The sequence below is a fragment of the Bos taurus genome, chromosome 3, assembly GCF_002263795.3.
Source record: "Bos taurus isolate L1 Dominette 01449 registration number 42190680 breed Hereford chromosome 3, ARS-UCD2.0, whole genome shotgun sequence".
Classification (NCBI taxonomy): domain Eukaryota; kingdom Metazoa; phylum Chordata; class Mammalia; order Artiodactyla; family Bovidae; genus Bos; species Bos taurus.
The window spans coordinates 66,178,042-66,194,426 of NC_037330.1; the positions used below are offsets into that span (position 1 = coordinate 66,178,042).

Genomic DNA, 16,385 nt, shown 5'->3' on the forward strand with positions numbered 1-16,385 from the left:
TCTTACAATAAAATTTTATGGTTGAGGAAAACCTTGCCTTTTTTAGAGTAGCTTGAGGGACTATAACACATGAAAGTCAATATTCCTCAGTAAGGAGAAGATACCCATGGAAATAACGGGAGGTCTTTTCTTTCCAGCAGAATTCCTACAACAAGAGAGCACCTCTCCACCCTCACACCCATATAAGCCAGTTTTCTGCTGCCTTCACTGCCTCTTCCCTGCTCCTCTCCCCATCCAGTATTCTGTCTCTCTGTCATTCATGTGGTTTTTATTTTCCTTGTTTTCTGGTCCTCCGTCATGAACATAAATGCAGGAAGCAAAATAAGGAAAGATGCAACCATAGTAATAACAATAACAATTACTGTTGCTGCTGCTTGAAGTGAAAGTCACTCAGTCATGTCTGACTCTTGTGACCCCATGGACTATACAGTCCATGGAATTCTCCAGGCCAGAATACTCGAGTGGGTAGCCTTTCCCTTCTCCAGGGGATCTTCCCAACCCAGGGATCAAACCCAGCTCTCCCGCATTGCAGGATTCTTTACCAGCTGCTGCTATTTAATACTAATGCACCTTTGGGCCCAGAGGTTCCTCCACTATTACAAAAGCAATCAACCCTCTGCTGTGCTCCCAAGAAGGGCCAGAAAAATACAAATAGTTATATTTATGTCATATTAAACAAAGAAAAAGAAGGAAAAGGAGGATGCACATAAGAGAGATTGGAAGAACAAGTACAAAGCTCATAGATAAACTGAAGGAGCTAGAAATTATGATTTCTAGAATTTGGCTCAGGAATATTTTCCCAGGTCATGTCTTTATCTCCATGCTTTACTCTTCACCTAGAGAGATACCCAGCCTTTTGCTCAACAAAAAGCTGCTGAAAAAATAAATCAGTGAATAAGTTAACAAGTAGATTGGAAGCATAAATGATTCAATTTCCTTCATTTATATTTATTAACGTTCACAGCAACTTGTTTTTAAGTCCCTGCTAACATTTTCTTAACCTAACTTCTTGGAAAGAGTTAATTGCTTTTGTAATGCTTTCACCAACATTTATTTCTCTTCCATATCCTAAGTCACTTTCCTTATCAAAAGATAATCTAAAAATACTAATTTGAATTATTAAATTTTTATTACCTGATTCAATTTTTCTGCTAGTCATATTTTACTTGAAAAATCATCTTAGCTTTTAATATTAATTTATTACTGCTATACTCTAATCTGTACTCTAATCTTGTTCAGTACAGTAAACTGCTGTACTCTAATCTTGTTCAAGCCTGTTCCAAATACTAAAGAGTTTCTTATTTGTACACTTTTATATCTCTAGGTAATTATATACATTATCTCTTTTCTCCTGGTTTTACATTACAATTTACATCACTTGACTTTGGATCACATTTTTTCCAATAATTTTTCTTTGTAAATGATATGCTATAGATATTTATGTTACCAAAACAGTCTCATCCACTACATTCATAACAGAATACCTGCTATTCTTTTTTGCCATAGTTTTTTTTTTTCTTTCAAGCAAAAGCATTTATTTGGTTATCCATTTTAAATACAGCAGAGGGATAGTTAGGGGGTCCAAACTTGACTGCACCTGCTATTGTATCTGCTATTTTATTATAACATAAAGTATAATCAAATATCTTCATATCTCAATTTTCTATATACGTCCTCCATTTTCCTTTTCTATAAATACTATTAATTAAGGCCATAGATATCATTACCAATTAGATCACAGAGATTGTTATTCTGCATTTAGAATACTGCCTGGCACCTGGTAGTGCTCAATAACCACTTGTCAAATGAGTAAACAAATAATTCCTTGCGGACCACCAGTTTGAGGGTAACAGCTTCCTGCTATAGCACCCTTATTCATTTAACAACTAATTAAAAAGTGCTTTTGATCATCTTGTTGACAAATGATCTTTTGTTGGCTTTTACTGGTCGGCAGCATTAATATTTAACAGTAACAGCAACAATAATGATAACAGCATAGTAACCGAAGCATATGGTATTTACTCTGTCAAGCACTGTATTAACTTGGTGGTGGTTTAGTCGATAAGTCATGTCCAACTCTTGCGACCCCATAGACTGTAACCCAACAGGCTCTTCTATCCATGGGATTTACCAGGGAAGCATAGTGCAGTGGGTTGCCATTTCCTTCTCCAGAGTATCTTCCCGACCCAGGTTCTGAACCCATGGACCCATGTCACTTGCTTTGCAGGAGGATTATTTTACCGTGGAGTCACCAGGGAAGCCCAATTATTTTAATTCACATGTATTTATTTAGTCCTCAAAAACAACTCAGTGAAGTGATACTATTACTCTACCCATTTTACATATGAAGAAACTGATCACAGAGTGGTTAAGGAAAGTGGAAGAAATAGGACTTGAACCTAGACTCTTAACCACTACGTGATAATGACTCTCCAAGACCTAGTATTTTAATTCTTAGGGTGTATCTTTTACTCCAAGTGAGTTATTAGCTCTTTAAGGAAAGAGCTTAATCTTTTACCTTCTGGAATCAGTCACAGCCCCTAGAGTAGTGCCTTATATGTCATAGGCTCAATAATTTTTTGCTAATTTTAGCACTGATTAATAATGTATAAGTTAATATCTAATAAATTATACTATAATAATAAAAATTTGAATTCAAATAAGATGGGAAAGATTATCATGAAACATCTTTACTTCTGGTAAAGGCAGTGAAATGAGGCACAATAATCTGAACCGTTGGGTGAAATTGTCCAGGAACATTCTCTGTAGCTATGAGCTCCCTCTGTTCCTTTCTAATCTTCCAAATCTTCTCAACAGAGGAAAAATGGAAAACATCTGAACTAAACACAGATGATTATTTCTAATTGAGATGGGGGGTGGTAATGACAGCAAAAGATTTTTGAGGATTTGGGGATTGGGTTGAGCATACGATGCGCCAATCACCATGTTATGAGATTGTAAACAGGGCAGATCATACCTACTGACAGCACTTGTCAGTAAGTACTATTATCATAACCAGTTCACAGATGTACAAAATTGGCTTAGAGTAACTACAGGTCACAGCTAACAGGTGGTGGGGTTGGGACCTGGTCTATGTTTAAGTAACTAGAGTATTCTAAAAGGAAGGCTTGACTGGGGATTATGCACCAAAATCTAAAATCATGGAACAACAGACTGGTTCCAAATTGGGAAAGGAGTACATCAAGGCTGTATATTGTCACCTTGCTCATTTAACTTATATGCACAGTACATCATGTGAAACACCAGGCTGGACAAAGCACAAGCTGGAATCAAGGTTGCCGAGAAAAATATCAATAACCTCAGATATGCAGATGACAACACCCTTATGGCAGAAACCAAAGAAGAACTAAAGAGCCTCTTGATGAAAGTGAAAGGGGAGAGTGAAAAAGCTGGCTTAAAACTCAACATTCAGAAAACTAACTCATGCATCTGGTCCCATCACTGGCAAACAGATGAGGAAACAATGGAAACAATGAGAGACTGTATTTTCTTGGGCTCTAAAATCACTGCAGATGGTGACTGTAGCCATGAAATTAAAAGATGCTTGTTCCTTAGAAGAAAAGCTATGACCAACCTAGATAGCATATTAAAAAAGCAGAGACATCACTTTGCCAACAAAGGTCCATCTGGTCAAAGCTATGGTTTTTCCGGTAGTCATGTATGGATGTGAGAGTGGGACTATAAAGAAAGCTGAAGGCCACAGAATTGATGCTTTTGAACTGTGGTGTTGGAGAAGACTCTTGAGAGTCCCTTGGACTGCAAGGAGATCCAACCATTCAATCCTAAAGGAAATCAGTCCTGAATAATCATTGGAAGGACTGATGCTGAAGCTGAAATTCCAATACTTTGGCACCCAGATGGGAAGAACTGACTCACCGGCAAAGACCTTGATGCTGGGAAACACTGAGGGCAGGAGGAGAAAGGGATGACAGAAGATGAGATGGTTGGATGGCATCACCGACTTGATGGACATGAGTTTGTGCAAGTTCTGGGAGATGGGGATGGACAGGGAAGCCTGGCGTGCTGCAGTCCATGGGGTCACAAAGAGTCAGATACAACTGAGCAACTAAACTGAACTGACTGACTAAAATCTAAAATGATTCCTTTTACATAATCCAGTTGTCTCTGTCTCCTCTGCCATCACACCAAGCCACACTTCACTTTGGCATTTCACTGTCTGAATTTAATTTGGGGATTCAATAGCTTAGCAGGAGTGAGAAAAACCACCTCCCTGTCTGAATAAAGCCACAATTGTACCAACTCCTCTGTGGCATCACCATCCTGACACTTAGCACTGACAAATTTACCCAAACTTTGAAAGGTAATATTTGCAAATACCAAAAGGCAAATTTCTCCTATTGAATGAAATTCTCTCTGAATACAGTTAAATGGCATTGATAGACCAGGTAAAATCTGATGTGGTTATGAATGCCTTCCAAAGCAAATATAAATGAAATGCATTTTATATACCTCCTGTAAGGATCAATTCAGTTCAGTCGCTCAGTCGTGTCCGACTCTTTGCGACCCCATGAATCACAGCACGCCAGGCCTCCCTGTCCATCACCAACTCCTGGAGTTCACCTAGACTCACGTCCATCGAGTCAGTGATGCCATCCAGCCATCTCATCCTCTGTCATCCCCTTCTCCTCCTGCCCCCAATCCCTCCCAGCATCAGAGTCTTTTCCAATGAGTCAACTCTTCGCATGAGGTGGCCCGAGTTTCAGCTTTAGCATCATTCCTTCCAAAGAAATCCCAGGGCTGATCTCCTTCAGAATGGACTGGTTGGATCTCCTTGCAGTCCAAGGGACTCTCAAGAGTCTTCTCCAACACCACAGTTCAAAAGCATCAATTCATCGGCGCTCAGCTTTCTTCACAGTCCAACTCTCACATCCATACATGACCACAGGATAAACCATAGCCTTGACTAGACGAACCTTTGTTGGCAAAGTAACGTCTCTGCTTTTGAATATGCTATCTAGGTTGGTCATAACTTTCCTTCCAAGGAGTAAGTGTCTTTTAATTTCATGGCTGCAGTCACCATCTGCAATGATTTTGGAGCCCAAAAAAATAAAGTCTGACACTGTTTCCCCTGTTTCCCCATCTATTTCCCATGAAGTGGTGGGACTGGATGCCATGATCTTCGTTTTCTGAATGTTGAGCTTTAAGCCAACTTTTTCACTCTCCACTTTCACTTTCATCAAGAGGCTTTTTAGTTCCTCTTCACTTTCTGCCATAAGGGTGGTGTCATCTGCATAAGACTAAGCAAATAAAGTTAGAACTGGCAACCCAAAGAGATTCAGGGTACATAAACATCTTGAATAGTGCTTCAAATGTTTTGGGTCTTAACTTAAAACTCCAAAGCACATTAAAGCAGAAGACTTTCAGATCCATGATGGTATAAATTTAATCCACATGTGTCTGATTCATTTACACTTGAAGCATTCAAGTAATGTTTTGTAAGTGCCGTCTCAATGTCTATGAGATCTCTGGCATTTTGTGTCTTTCTCCTTAAAAAACAGGAAATCATACTTTGGCAAGAGTAAATAAACTTAAAATACCAAAGTATTACAGACCACCATGCACAACTAAATCAACAGACTTTTGTGTAAATTCTCAATCCAGCAGTGTCTTTTTTCTTAATTAGATTGACTTTTGCTGGTCCAATTTTACACCATTCATTTCCATGAAGGGAGATGTTATACTCAAATATGAGTTCAAATCCAAAGACCTATAGACAGCTCAATAGATTTACCAAATCACAGTGTAAACCTATGTGTAATATACTTTATACTGAGATAACATGTAAATAAATGGACTTCTAGAAGAGGGTCCTAAGCCAGATTCTGTAGGAAACACTCTGAGACAGTGATCTACATGCAGAAATTTTTCTGAAGGGTGTGAGGCAATGAGGAAAGCAGGATTTGGCAGAAGGAGGCACAGAGCTGGAATGCAGTTATAAGCTCTGAAGTGCATAGGACCCTTCAGAAATGTCCCACAGGAGGCAAAGGTGTGCTTTAGGTCCCCACACCCACCTGTCACTGTACACAAAATGACCAAAAAGAGGGGGGTACAACCACCGGCAAGGCAGCTCCCTTTGGCTGAGGGTAATTTCCCTGAGGGAAAAACTCACCCCATAGGGATCCAAGTGGGACACCAGTGTCTACTAAACAAGGCTGTTGGAGTTTTCTGAGAATTAATCCTCTGTGAATATAAGACCTACTCAGTATTTCAGTCTGATTAGCAATACAAATCGGAGAAGACGATGGCAACCCACTCCAGTACTCTTGCCTGGCAGATCCCATGGACAGAGGAGCCTGGTAGGCTGCAGTCCATGGGGTTGCTAAGAGTCGGACATGACTGAGCGACTTCACTTTCACTTTTCACTTTCATGCATTGGAGAAGGAAATGGCAACCCACTCCAGTGTTCTTGCCTGGAGAATCCCAGGGATGGGGAAGCCTGGTGGGCTGCCATCTATGGGGTGGCACAGAGTTGGACACAACTGAAGCGACTTAGCAGCAGCAGCAGCAGCAATACAAATTGAGCCATATATTCACTCAATCAGCTAGCAAAGGCTTGAGGTAAGCAAACTCATTTTATAGAGAAATTTTAACATTTACTATGGAGCTTTTATTTATGACAATGTACGACCAGTGTCTGTAGGTCTTACTAAAAGACATTTTCTCCTCCTGTGTCCTGAAATAATCCCCTCAAAGATAAAACACCAATAAAAAATACATTTTGGAGAAAAAAAAAATTGCGCACGTAGAGAAAAAGGCAGCACTAAAGATAATAATGGGGCAAAAATAACTTTGAAGAAGTTGTATCACCTAGCTTTTTCCCTTTGCCTTCAATAATTCACATTTGATACCTGGTTCCTTTTCATTCGTTCATTCAATAAACATTGGTTATGACCTACTTCTTGTAGAAACTAAAACATAAACCAGCAAATAGCTCTTAAATGCCAAGAACCATTGAGACTAACAGAGGAAACTGACACATAAATGATGTAACAAGATAGTATCAATCCCAGTTTATCTATGAACTTCTTCCAGGTTGCTGATGAAATTCCTAAATCCTAGCACCAGACTCAAATTGTCGAATGTTCAGGATACTCCAGGATGCCAATTCTAATACTGCTGGAAAACCTCTGAACACACTTTCACCTCTCGGATTTCTCTAATCCAAATCCCAATCCACAGTTTTGAAGTATTCCCAAGGCCGACCAATCAAGTCCTAACCCCATCAGCAGACTGAGTCCAAAGTGGAAATGAGAACCACTACCCACTGAGCCCTCGTTTACATTAAATTCATTTAGAAAATACTTATTGGGCCCAACTCTGTGCCAGCCATTGGTCTTAGAATTGAGGACACAGCAATAAACAAGGTTCCTTCCTTTAAGGAGGTTATATGCTAGAGGCAGAAGCCAAACAACAACCAAATAAGCAGATAAGTGTATCCCATGTTATCTGATACTGCTAAATGCTATGAAAGAAAATAAAGCAGAGGAATGGAATAGAGAAGAGAAGGGTCACTTTCTAAGACAGCCTGGTTAGACAACATGATATTTAAGAGAGGAGTCAGGGAAGAGCCACAAGGATGTCAGGAGGAGAGTATTCCAGGCAAGAGAACACCAAGGCTTCAGGCTCAGGATGTGTTCCCAAATCTCTCAGAACTGCTCCTCTGCCAGCTCCCATCACTGACCTCACACTACATACTTCATGTCCACCCAAACACAAGAGCAGCCTGAATACCCATCATAGAAACTATATTGAACTATCTCTAAAATGTGCCTTATTTTTTGGATATGAATTTTGAGTTGCATGTGTCTGAGTTGTTCAAGAATTTCATAAAAGTGGGGTTTCCCTGGTGGTCCAGCAGTTAAGAATCCACCTGCCAGCACAGGGGATGTGGGTTAGATCCCTGGTCCTGGAAGATTCCACATGCTGAGAGGCAACTAAGCCTGTGAGCCACAAGTACTGAGCCTGCGCTCTGGAGCCCATGCTCTGCAACAAGAGAAGCCACAGCAACGGGAAGCCCAGACACTGCAACTAGAGAGTACTTCCTGCTCACCACCACTAGAGAAAGCTTCATGTAACAACAAAGACCTAGTGTGGTCAAAAACAATAATAAATAATTTTTAAAAGAATTTCATAAAAGTAGAACCCAAGTATTATCAGTCCTTTCTCCAAACATCATCATTATAGCTTCCACATTCTTTAACCAGGGAGCACTCCCACTTCACAAGGGAAAGCAGCTAAAACAATTATCAACAATATCACCTCTAAACTAGTAGCAATGCGAGAACAGCCAAAAAGATCTGACATAAAGCCATAAAACAATCCAGTTTGTTTTTAATTTTAAAATGAAACTCATTCAAAGTCCTTTATTTGGTACAGTGAGATCCAATGATGGATTGGTTAATTATTTTTTTTAGTTTGGGAAATAATTCAAACAGGCACACATTATGTATGCATATATTTACACACTTCCACATTTTCATTTGAAATATGTAAATATACATCCACTCACCATCCTTTTGGTATAGAGCCAGGTGGACAGGACACATACACAGGTTGTCATTATACAGTTTTTACACATGATAATGAGGGCCAGCCTCTCAAAGAAAGCAATCTTTACTAATAGTCAAAATGTTCTATTCTGTTGTTTTGTTCCACCATTTGCCACTGGCCCTGTAAGATCTGGTCTTTATGACGCCAATACCTTTAGCAATTCAGTAGAATTCAATTAACCATTCAGTTATTTGATTTATATCTGACAAACATCTTAGTGACCAAATGTTTAACTACATGACTAGAAATACTAGCAGAAGAGTAAAAACCTTAGAAAAATTAAAATCAAACTCTATGTATGAAAGAAAACACATTTCTTGGGTAAACTCGCCTATATAAGTTATCATTCTGCTCTTCATATACTTCCCAATTCAAAATGATCCTTCCAGTAAAAGACTGCTAAAGTTGAACTGTGTCATAACTCGACAGTTGCTGACTTACGGAACAGATTAAAAATTACCATTTGGTTTCAATATCTGCTTAATTAACTTACCTACAGAACTCAGAACCCACATTCTGGTAAATCATTTCCCATCTCTTGACATTCATACTACTTAAGTTACAGTCAACCAGTCAACAAGTATTTATTGCTCTGCCAAACTAGTGAAATAAACATAGGAATAATAATAAGTTCTTTTTAGGATTACATAGTCTAGAAATGGAATGTTAAAAAGACTCACTACCTGAAGAAAGACAAAAGTAAAGATATTAAGGAAATGTTACTTAGAAGTGCTGTTAAGTGTCTTCTTTTTCCACATCACTCTAGAAACATCAGAAAAAATATTTTCAAGGTTTATTTATTAGGAAAAAGTGGTTCACCTAAGATGCATGCAAGACAATTTTATAACAGCCATTTGACTCTCAAAGCTTTTTGTATTAACTTGTTGCTAAATGGAATTGTAGGTCAGTCAGTACCTATTGCATTTCCCTGTATTTTTCAATTGGGATTGTAATTAAATGAATTAACAATGTTTAAAACTATAAAATTCAGATATTGAAAATTTTTCCGACACTAACAAGTTATACTTTAAGTTAGTATTATGACTATGTTTCTAAGTAACAATTCCTGAAAATAAACATATACAGACACACACATACACATACATTCCTCTTTTTGTGGGGAAAAAAATAGGGGATTTTTAGGGCAGTGAAACTATTCTGTATGATACTGTGATGGTGGATACATATCAATATACATTTGTTAAAACCCACACACTGTACAGCACAAGGAGAACCCTGATAAAAACTACAGACTTTAGTCAATTATAATGTACTCATACTGGCTCATCAATTGTAACAAATGAACTACATCAACGCAAGATGTTTATAATAAGGATTACTGAGTGTGAATGGATGGAAACATGAGGAGGTATGTGAATTCTGTGCTTTCTACTCATTTTTCTGTAAACCTACAACTACTCAAGAAAAATAAAATCTATTAAAAGAGATTTCTAACAAATATCATGATCTTCTTACCTTTGTATTAAACTCAATCATCAAAATTAATAAAGTATCCCCTTTTTCATCAGCCACAAGTTTTAAAAGTTTTAGAAATTATGCCAAAACTATTGATAAGTTTTGATGCAGTAAATCCTGCCAATCCCAGACATCAACACCTGCATTACTCACTTCCTCCTTTCAGTTTATGCATGCACCTGTACCCTTATTCCAGTTTGAGGCTTGAAAAATGACAGTGAACACAGGTCAAAGACTGTCTGCAGATGTTCATTCAAATGACAAATTCAACATTTCATCCTTATCAGGATGAGAGAAGGCACAGTGTAGAGTAGGGCATTGACCTGGAAGATGTCACAATTATAGTGCATCTGTGGGAATTTAGAAGCTCAGTTTCAGAGATATGTTTTGAACATTTAGAAGTTTCTAACATGTAGGGAGCAGAATGATGGCTCAGTCATTAACACCTATGCAGTTTCTCCTGGGCATTCAGAGGATAAAGGAAAAATGGTTCAATAGGGAAATCAGTGTTGGGTATTATTTTGGCATTTCCAAGCCTGGATTTTTCACTCAGGTTCCATTTAGAACTGTCTGAGGGCCTTAACAAAGCAAGTAAGGCACTTGTTATAAGTCACAAGTTATAAATCCTTTAGCCAGAACTTGCCATGAAGACCCAAGACTTCACAAGAGAAAGAAACTAGGAATGCAAAGAATGCTTGAAACAATTTAAAACATCAATTCAGCCTGGGGTATCTGTGGTAGACCTACTACCCATCTGATGCAGAAACAATTTTCCACACTAAAAAGCAGTTTAGAAGTATTGATGCATTGGGGTCATAAGTGTAGCAATAATTCACAGTTAAATAGAACACAGACCTCAGAAAACATTTCATAAAAATAAAATTATATTTCCACTAGGATATATATGCAAGATATTAACTAAATTGTAATATCTATTTTAGCAGTAAAGAAAACCAAAACTTCAGGAAAAGAAATTAGAGAAAAACATAAATTCAAAATATTCCTGGTGAGGATGAAACTTTGTTACCTTCTATTGCCTGACAGTAGTTAACCTAAAACTCCTATTTTTTCAAAGTCAAAAGCCAAAACTAAGTAGAATTTTAAAGGTGACTTGAAAAAAAAAAAAAAGCAAAAACCAAAACACCAGTGATTAGCCCAGTTATCCAAGGTTACCTGTGTCTCATTAAGTTCACTACTTCATGGTTTTCAGGCTTTCTCCAGAGCTTCATTTTTACATTCTCTTTAAATATTTTCAGCTACCTCTTTTCTCCCTTGCTTAGCATTCCCTTTCCAACCCTCAAATTAGTCATTTTTACTCAGACTTATTTTTTATTTTAAAAAGCTACTCTATTTCAAAGTTTAAAAGAAAAGGAGAATTATTCTAAGGGAATTCCCTTTGTCAAGTAGCATAAATTAAACTCTCCAAGAATGAACACTGAAGTGATTCCAAGTGTTGACAAACTTTTCTCAGCTATTCACATTCAAACAACTAAACTATGAGCTCAGATGAGACCCCGAGTTGGGTTCACCTAAGGCCTCCTAAATTGACAATAAGCAAGCTTCAATATGTTGACTTGCCATTGACAGATGTAGTCTATCCTCTGCTAGATTGGGCACCTTGGACTAATTCCAGAATACTGTGTAAAAAAATACTTAAATGATACAATTTCAGTAGCTAAATGCAAATTGTAAGGAAATAAGAGGTATAGAAATAAAGAAATATTTTAAAAGCAAGAAATCCTTTTGCAGAATAAAATTGACTACTAGAGGATCTATCTGCAGCAGCAACTCTCAAGACTTCTGTTCACCAGGACCATCAGGATTGTTTATTAAAACTCTACTGGCAACAGTTCTTAGACAATGAACCCACAGGGGCGTGGAAGAACTGCATTAAAACAAACAAGAATAAGCACTTGCACATCACTATGCAAGGTATGACCATGACCTCTGTGTTATGGCTACCTCTGTCTTAACTTTTTTGCCTTACCTCTACCTGAGTATCACCTGTATTACTACCTTTGAATACCAATCTGTTTCCCCCTTGGCAAATGGAAAAAGGAATGGAAATAATCTTCACTGCCATCAGTAGCCACATACACAAGGATGTTTTCTCTTTCCTTGTATGTTGTCACCTTTTCTATCAAAAATTGTTGGCCAAAGTTATGGCCATACTTATCAATCACAAGTATTTTTTGTCTTCTATTTAGAAAGTCATATAAATGATTTATATTTGTTGCTAATTCTTTAAGCTTAGCCTTCATTTCCAAATAAAAATACCAAGATGTTAAATATAGCTGCTGGAAAAAGAGGAAATGAAATGATAAGAGAAGATTCCTTGGCTCTCATATCCCTCCCTGCATTACTATCATCCTGGGTTAATGAACTAGAGATTTCTTTACCTGATCTACCCATTCCTTACCTGATCTACCCATTGAGATCACCTGCACTATCCAACTATCTCAACTCATCACTTCCCTTTGCAAACTGAGACCTGATCATTGTGTGTTGAGAAGCCAATCTATAAATTACAAGCCCATGTGATTTTCTATCAAGACTTACTGGAGTCCATTCCAATATTGTTTTATAGTCATTTTTTCACATTTTAGAAACTAATCATATTCAGTATATTAAGACTGTCATTTCTGCGAAAATTACTTTATACCACACTGCAATATTTAACACTACGGTTAGAATTGTTTACTGAGATATTTCTTTTATTTCCAGGCTTGTGGGAAAATAACCATCTGTGTCATAGTTAGCTTAATTCTAAGCCAGAGCTGAGAACTAAAGCAAGTTCCGAACAGGAGTAAATTCCAGCACTCAAAAGATGAAACAGCATTGCCCATCAAGACTAACATCTTTGAAAAAGACAACAAACCTTGTATTGAATATGGATTAACTGAAAAAGGCAAAAAAAAATGTCAAAACCATAGATCCTTACCAGAAAAGGACTCCAACAAATGCAGGAAACACACATTATACCCAGAAGCTGGATGACCATTTCAAAGTGATGAGACCTGCCTTGTCTGTGCTGTTGACTTCTAAATTTAACTTTCAAAAGTGAAATTCCTGTGATGGCATTGCAAACAAATGAAATACCCAGGGCTAGGAGCCCCAGAAAAGCAAAAAGTAAAAGATAAAACCTATCTTCCCAGTCTTTGATTTCATCTGTTTTGTAGAAACACCAGGTCCTTGAAGCTTGAATTTTATAGTCACGGTGCCCGAGGATGGGCAGCAAAGCTACAAAAACAGCAAAAAAGCACACCCCACTCAACATCATTTTAACATGCTTGGTTGTAATTTTTGTAGAGTGAAATATTGGTTTGGTGACTCCAATGCATCGCTCTATGGCCATCAAACTGCCTAGAAAAAGTGGGCACAGACCAGAGAACACCATGCAGATACCAAAAATACTGCAAAGGATATTTGACTTGTCAAAGTAGATCCAGTCTTTATCAGAAGCATACACAAAGACTGCTATAGTTCCATTGATGAGGTGCCCAAAGAAATCTGTGATTACTAGAGCACTAGCCAAAAGCAAAAACGATGACTTATACTTCTGTCTAAATCTCTGGTATGCCTTCATGAGGATAGCAATGGCAAGGCTGTTCGATAAGATTCCCACTGTCATGAAGATTATTGAAAAAGATATTGAAAGGTCTTCTTCCAGTTGGCAAGTTGTATTTGAAAGGAGCTCAGATTCAGGAGACACTGGCTGTATAGAACTGTTCGTGGACATTGTTATGGAGATAAGAGCTGGCCACTCAAGTCATCTCCTTCTCAAGAGTTTAGGCTTGCAGTCCAGAGATCTGTAGCATAAAGACAGAGAAATCATGAGCTCTGGAAAACTGCTCATCTGGCACCCCAGCACCCTATGGTGGGAATCATATTTATCCAGCCTATCAGGAGCCAGATTGCATCATGCTGTGAACAGCACATATCTGCCTGGGGTTCCACATCTCATTTTCAAGGTAAAGAAGCTACCAGAACTGAGACCTTTTGGTTAACTTCTGTGTCTACTCTGCCAATGAGCACCTCCTAAATCTCCTCCTGACACTTCACTGTCACCCTAAAACTTCAGATTTACCAAGTCACTTAACAAGACTAGATTTAAACCCAAATGAGTTTTTAAAAGTATGATAGTCTATTCTAATAACTAAGTGACCTTCTAAACTTTTTGCTTTTTCCTCTGATGAACTTTGCCCCAAACGTGTAGATTATTCCTTTGGGAGCTATGTCTGTTTGTCACGCAGACAAAAATCATCTTCCCCAAATTTTGGAAGGGTGCAGGGTGGAGCCGCAAGCGCACTGACGCTGCATGGGCTTCTCTGAATAAGTTCTGAATTTGAGCTAAAACTATGTGATTTAGCTCAAATAACAGCAAACCACACACATCAATGACCCATGGAAGGTTACCACCTGTGCAGAAATGCAGGTGGGTGACAGCCAGGGAGACGGACCGCCCTCACTGTGGGTAGTTCTGCCTAGATGCTGCTGATCTTACGCTACAGGTTCAGGGCAGCAATATCCAAGGCGAATTATTCATTTGTAGCTCTTTCCCTAAGGCTTCCTTGGTAGCTCAGACGGTAAAGGGTCTGCCTGCAGTGCAGGAGATCCGGGTTTGAACCCTGGGTTAGGAAGATCCCCTGGAGAAGGGTATGGCAATCCATTCCAGTGTTCTTGCCTGGAAAATCACATGGACGGAGGAGCCTGGCGGGCAACACCCCACAGGGTCGCAGAGTTGGACACGACTGACACACAGCTCTTTCCCTGGTGAGCTGAGGCCTGAGTCACAGACCCTCTATGCCCACCACCGCCGCCACCCCGCCCCGAGCTCTTTCGGCCGGCGTTTCCCCAACAGCTTTCCCGGAGGCTAGGAATTCCGAAGCCAGCCTTTCCTGGGACCGGCCCAAGAAGGGCCGCCCCGGTCTGCCCGCAGGGCGGCCGCCTCCTCCGAGTCTTACTCACAGCGCTACTTTCGCCCGCTGCTACCCCGACGCCCCCGGGCCTCTGCTTGCAACATCCTTCCCAAACCTCTTAACTGGCTGAAACTTTCTGCGATTGCTCAAACGCCAGAGGGCCGGTCTCCCTCCCACCCCGGGGGCGCCAAAGACCTGAGCTGATCCGGATGTGGGAGTCGAAGGGTCCCGGGCAGGGAAACGAGGGGCGAAAGAGCATCTTTTCCTTTACCCGTTTCCCTCCTCTTAGACCCGTTCTCCCGGGTCCCAGCCGCGCACCTCAGAATCCGGACGGGTCGGTCTTTCCTCTGAGGCTGTATCCCCAGCTGGGGGCATCTGTTCCAAACTTGTTGGCCAGCGCAGGCTCAGGTGCCCTCGGGTGCGGCTGCCTGCTGCCGCCCCGGGCGTCCGAGAGTGGGGTGGCTAAACCTCAGTAGGCTTGAGCATCCGGAGACCAACGCGTGGGAATCTAGCCGCTAAAGGGGTGGTGACCTTGGCATCCCCGGCTGCGGGCAGGGCTCTAGGCGGAGCAGAAGGGCGCGCCAGCCCGTGGGCCATCCCGCGCCCTGCTCTGCTTCGCCGCCGCCGCCGCCGATGCCTCCTGAGCGCAGCGCTGCGCCCTCGCCACGGCTCCGGCCCGGATTCGCTCGCGCCGCGCGTCCTTCCGCGCGCTCGCGCAGCGCGGAACCTGCCTGGTGCGCTCGGCTGGCTGGATCCTTTAGCACCTAGCAGCGCTCGCCGCCTGGGCGGGGAGGAGGGCGCGGTTGACCTCCGCCCCTTCCTCTCCGCCCCTTTTGCCTTGAGCCTGACCGGGAGAAACTTCAGCACCGTGCTCAGATGCTACAGCCCCCCTCCTCAGCATCACTACGGCCCTCTTAGCTGCCCGAGCAATTAGGGAAAAGTTTTGTTTTAAACTCATTCTCCAGCTAAAGGCGCCATCTCTACGGCTGTAAAATAACAATCAGGAGAGCCGAGGAAAGCGCGCAGACAGCAGTCGTGACAGCGTGTTGGAGCTGTCAGATTGTAGTTTGCCGACAGTTCATCCCAAATCCATCTTAAAAAGATAAAACCAGGTACAAAGAAAGAGATGGTGCATTTGAGATGGTGGGCTTAGGGGCCGATATCCCCAAGAAGTGAAAAACATTCGGGCCACGTGTTGTCAATGGGAAGTCGCTGCCTTAGGATTCTCTGTCACTTACAGGACTGGACTGTTTCTAGCTTTCTAAAGAAGGTGAGAAGGGAAAGGGTGAGGCGTATTCTCGAAGGACGAATGCAGATAAAGCAATAACATTTTAATGATTTTAAAAGCTCAATGGTGAGAGAATTTCTAGTGGTGTATTTACTCAAAGAAACGCTAAT

General features: G+C 40.5%; 1 protein-coding gene across 3 annotated transcripts in view; it reads right to left on the minus strand.

Annotated features, from left to right (window-relative positions):
• Positions 1–15,860, minus strand: part of PTGFR (prostaglandin F receptor) — a 66,456-nt gene extending 50,596 nt beyond the window's left edge. Inside the window, exons 1-2 of one of the 3 annotated variants that reach the window (XM_024984696.2) lie at positions 15,259–15,860; positions 13,010–13,877 (exon numbers count right to left, since the gene is read on the minus strand). In XM_024984696.2, coding sequence (XP_024840464.1) covers positions 13,010–13,807 — 798 coding nt within the window. In that variant the 5' untranslated portion in view covers positions 13,808–13,877; positions 15,259–15,860. 3 annotated transcript variants of the gene reach the window in all.
• Positions 15,861–16,385: the final 525 nt, after the last annotated feature.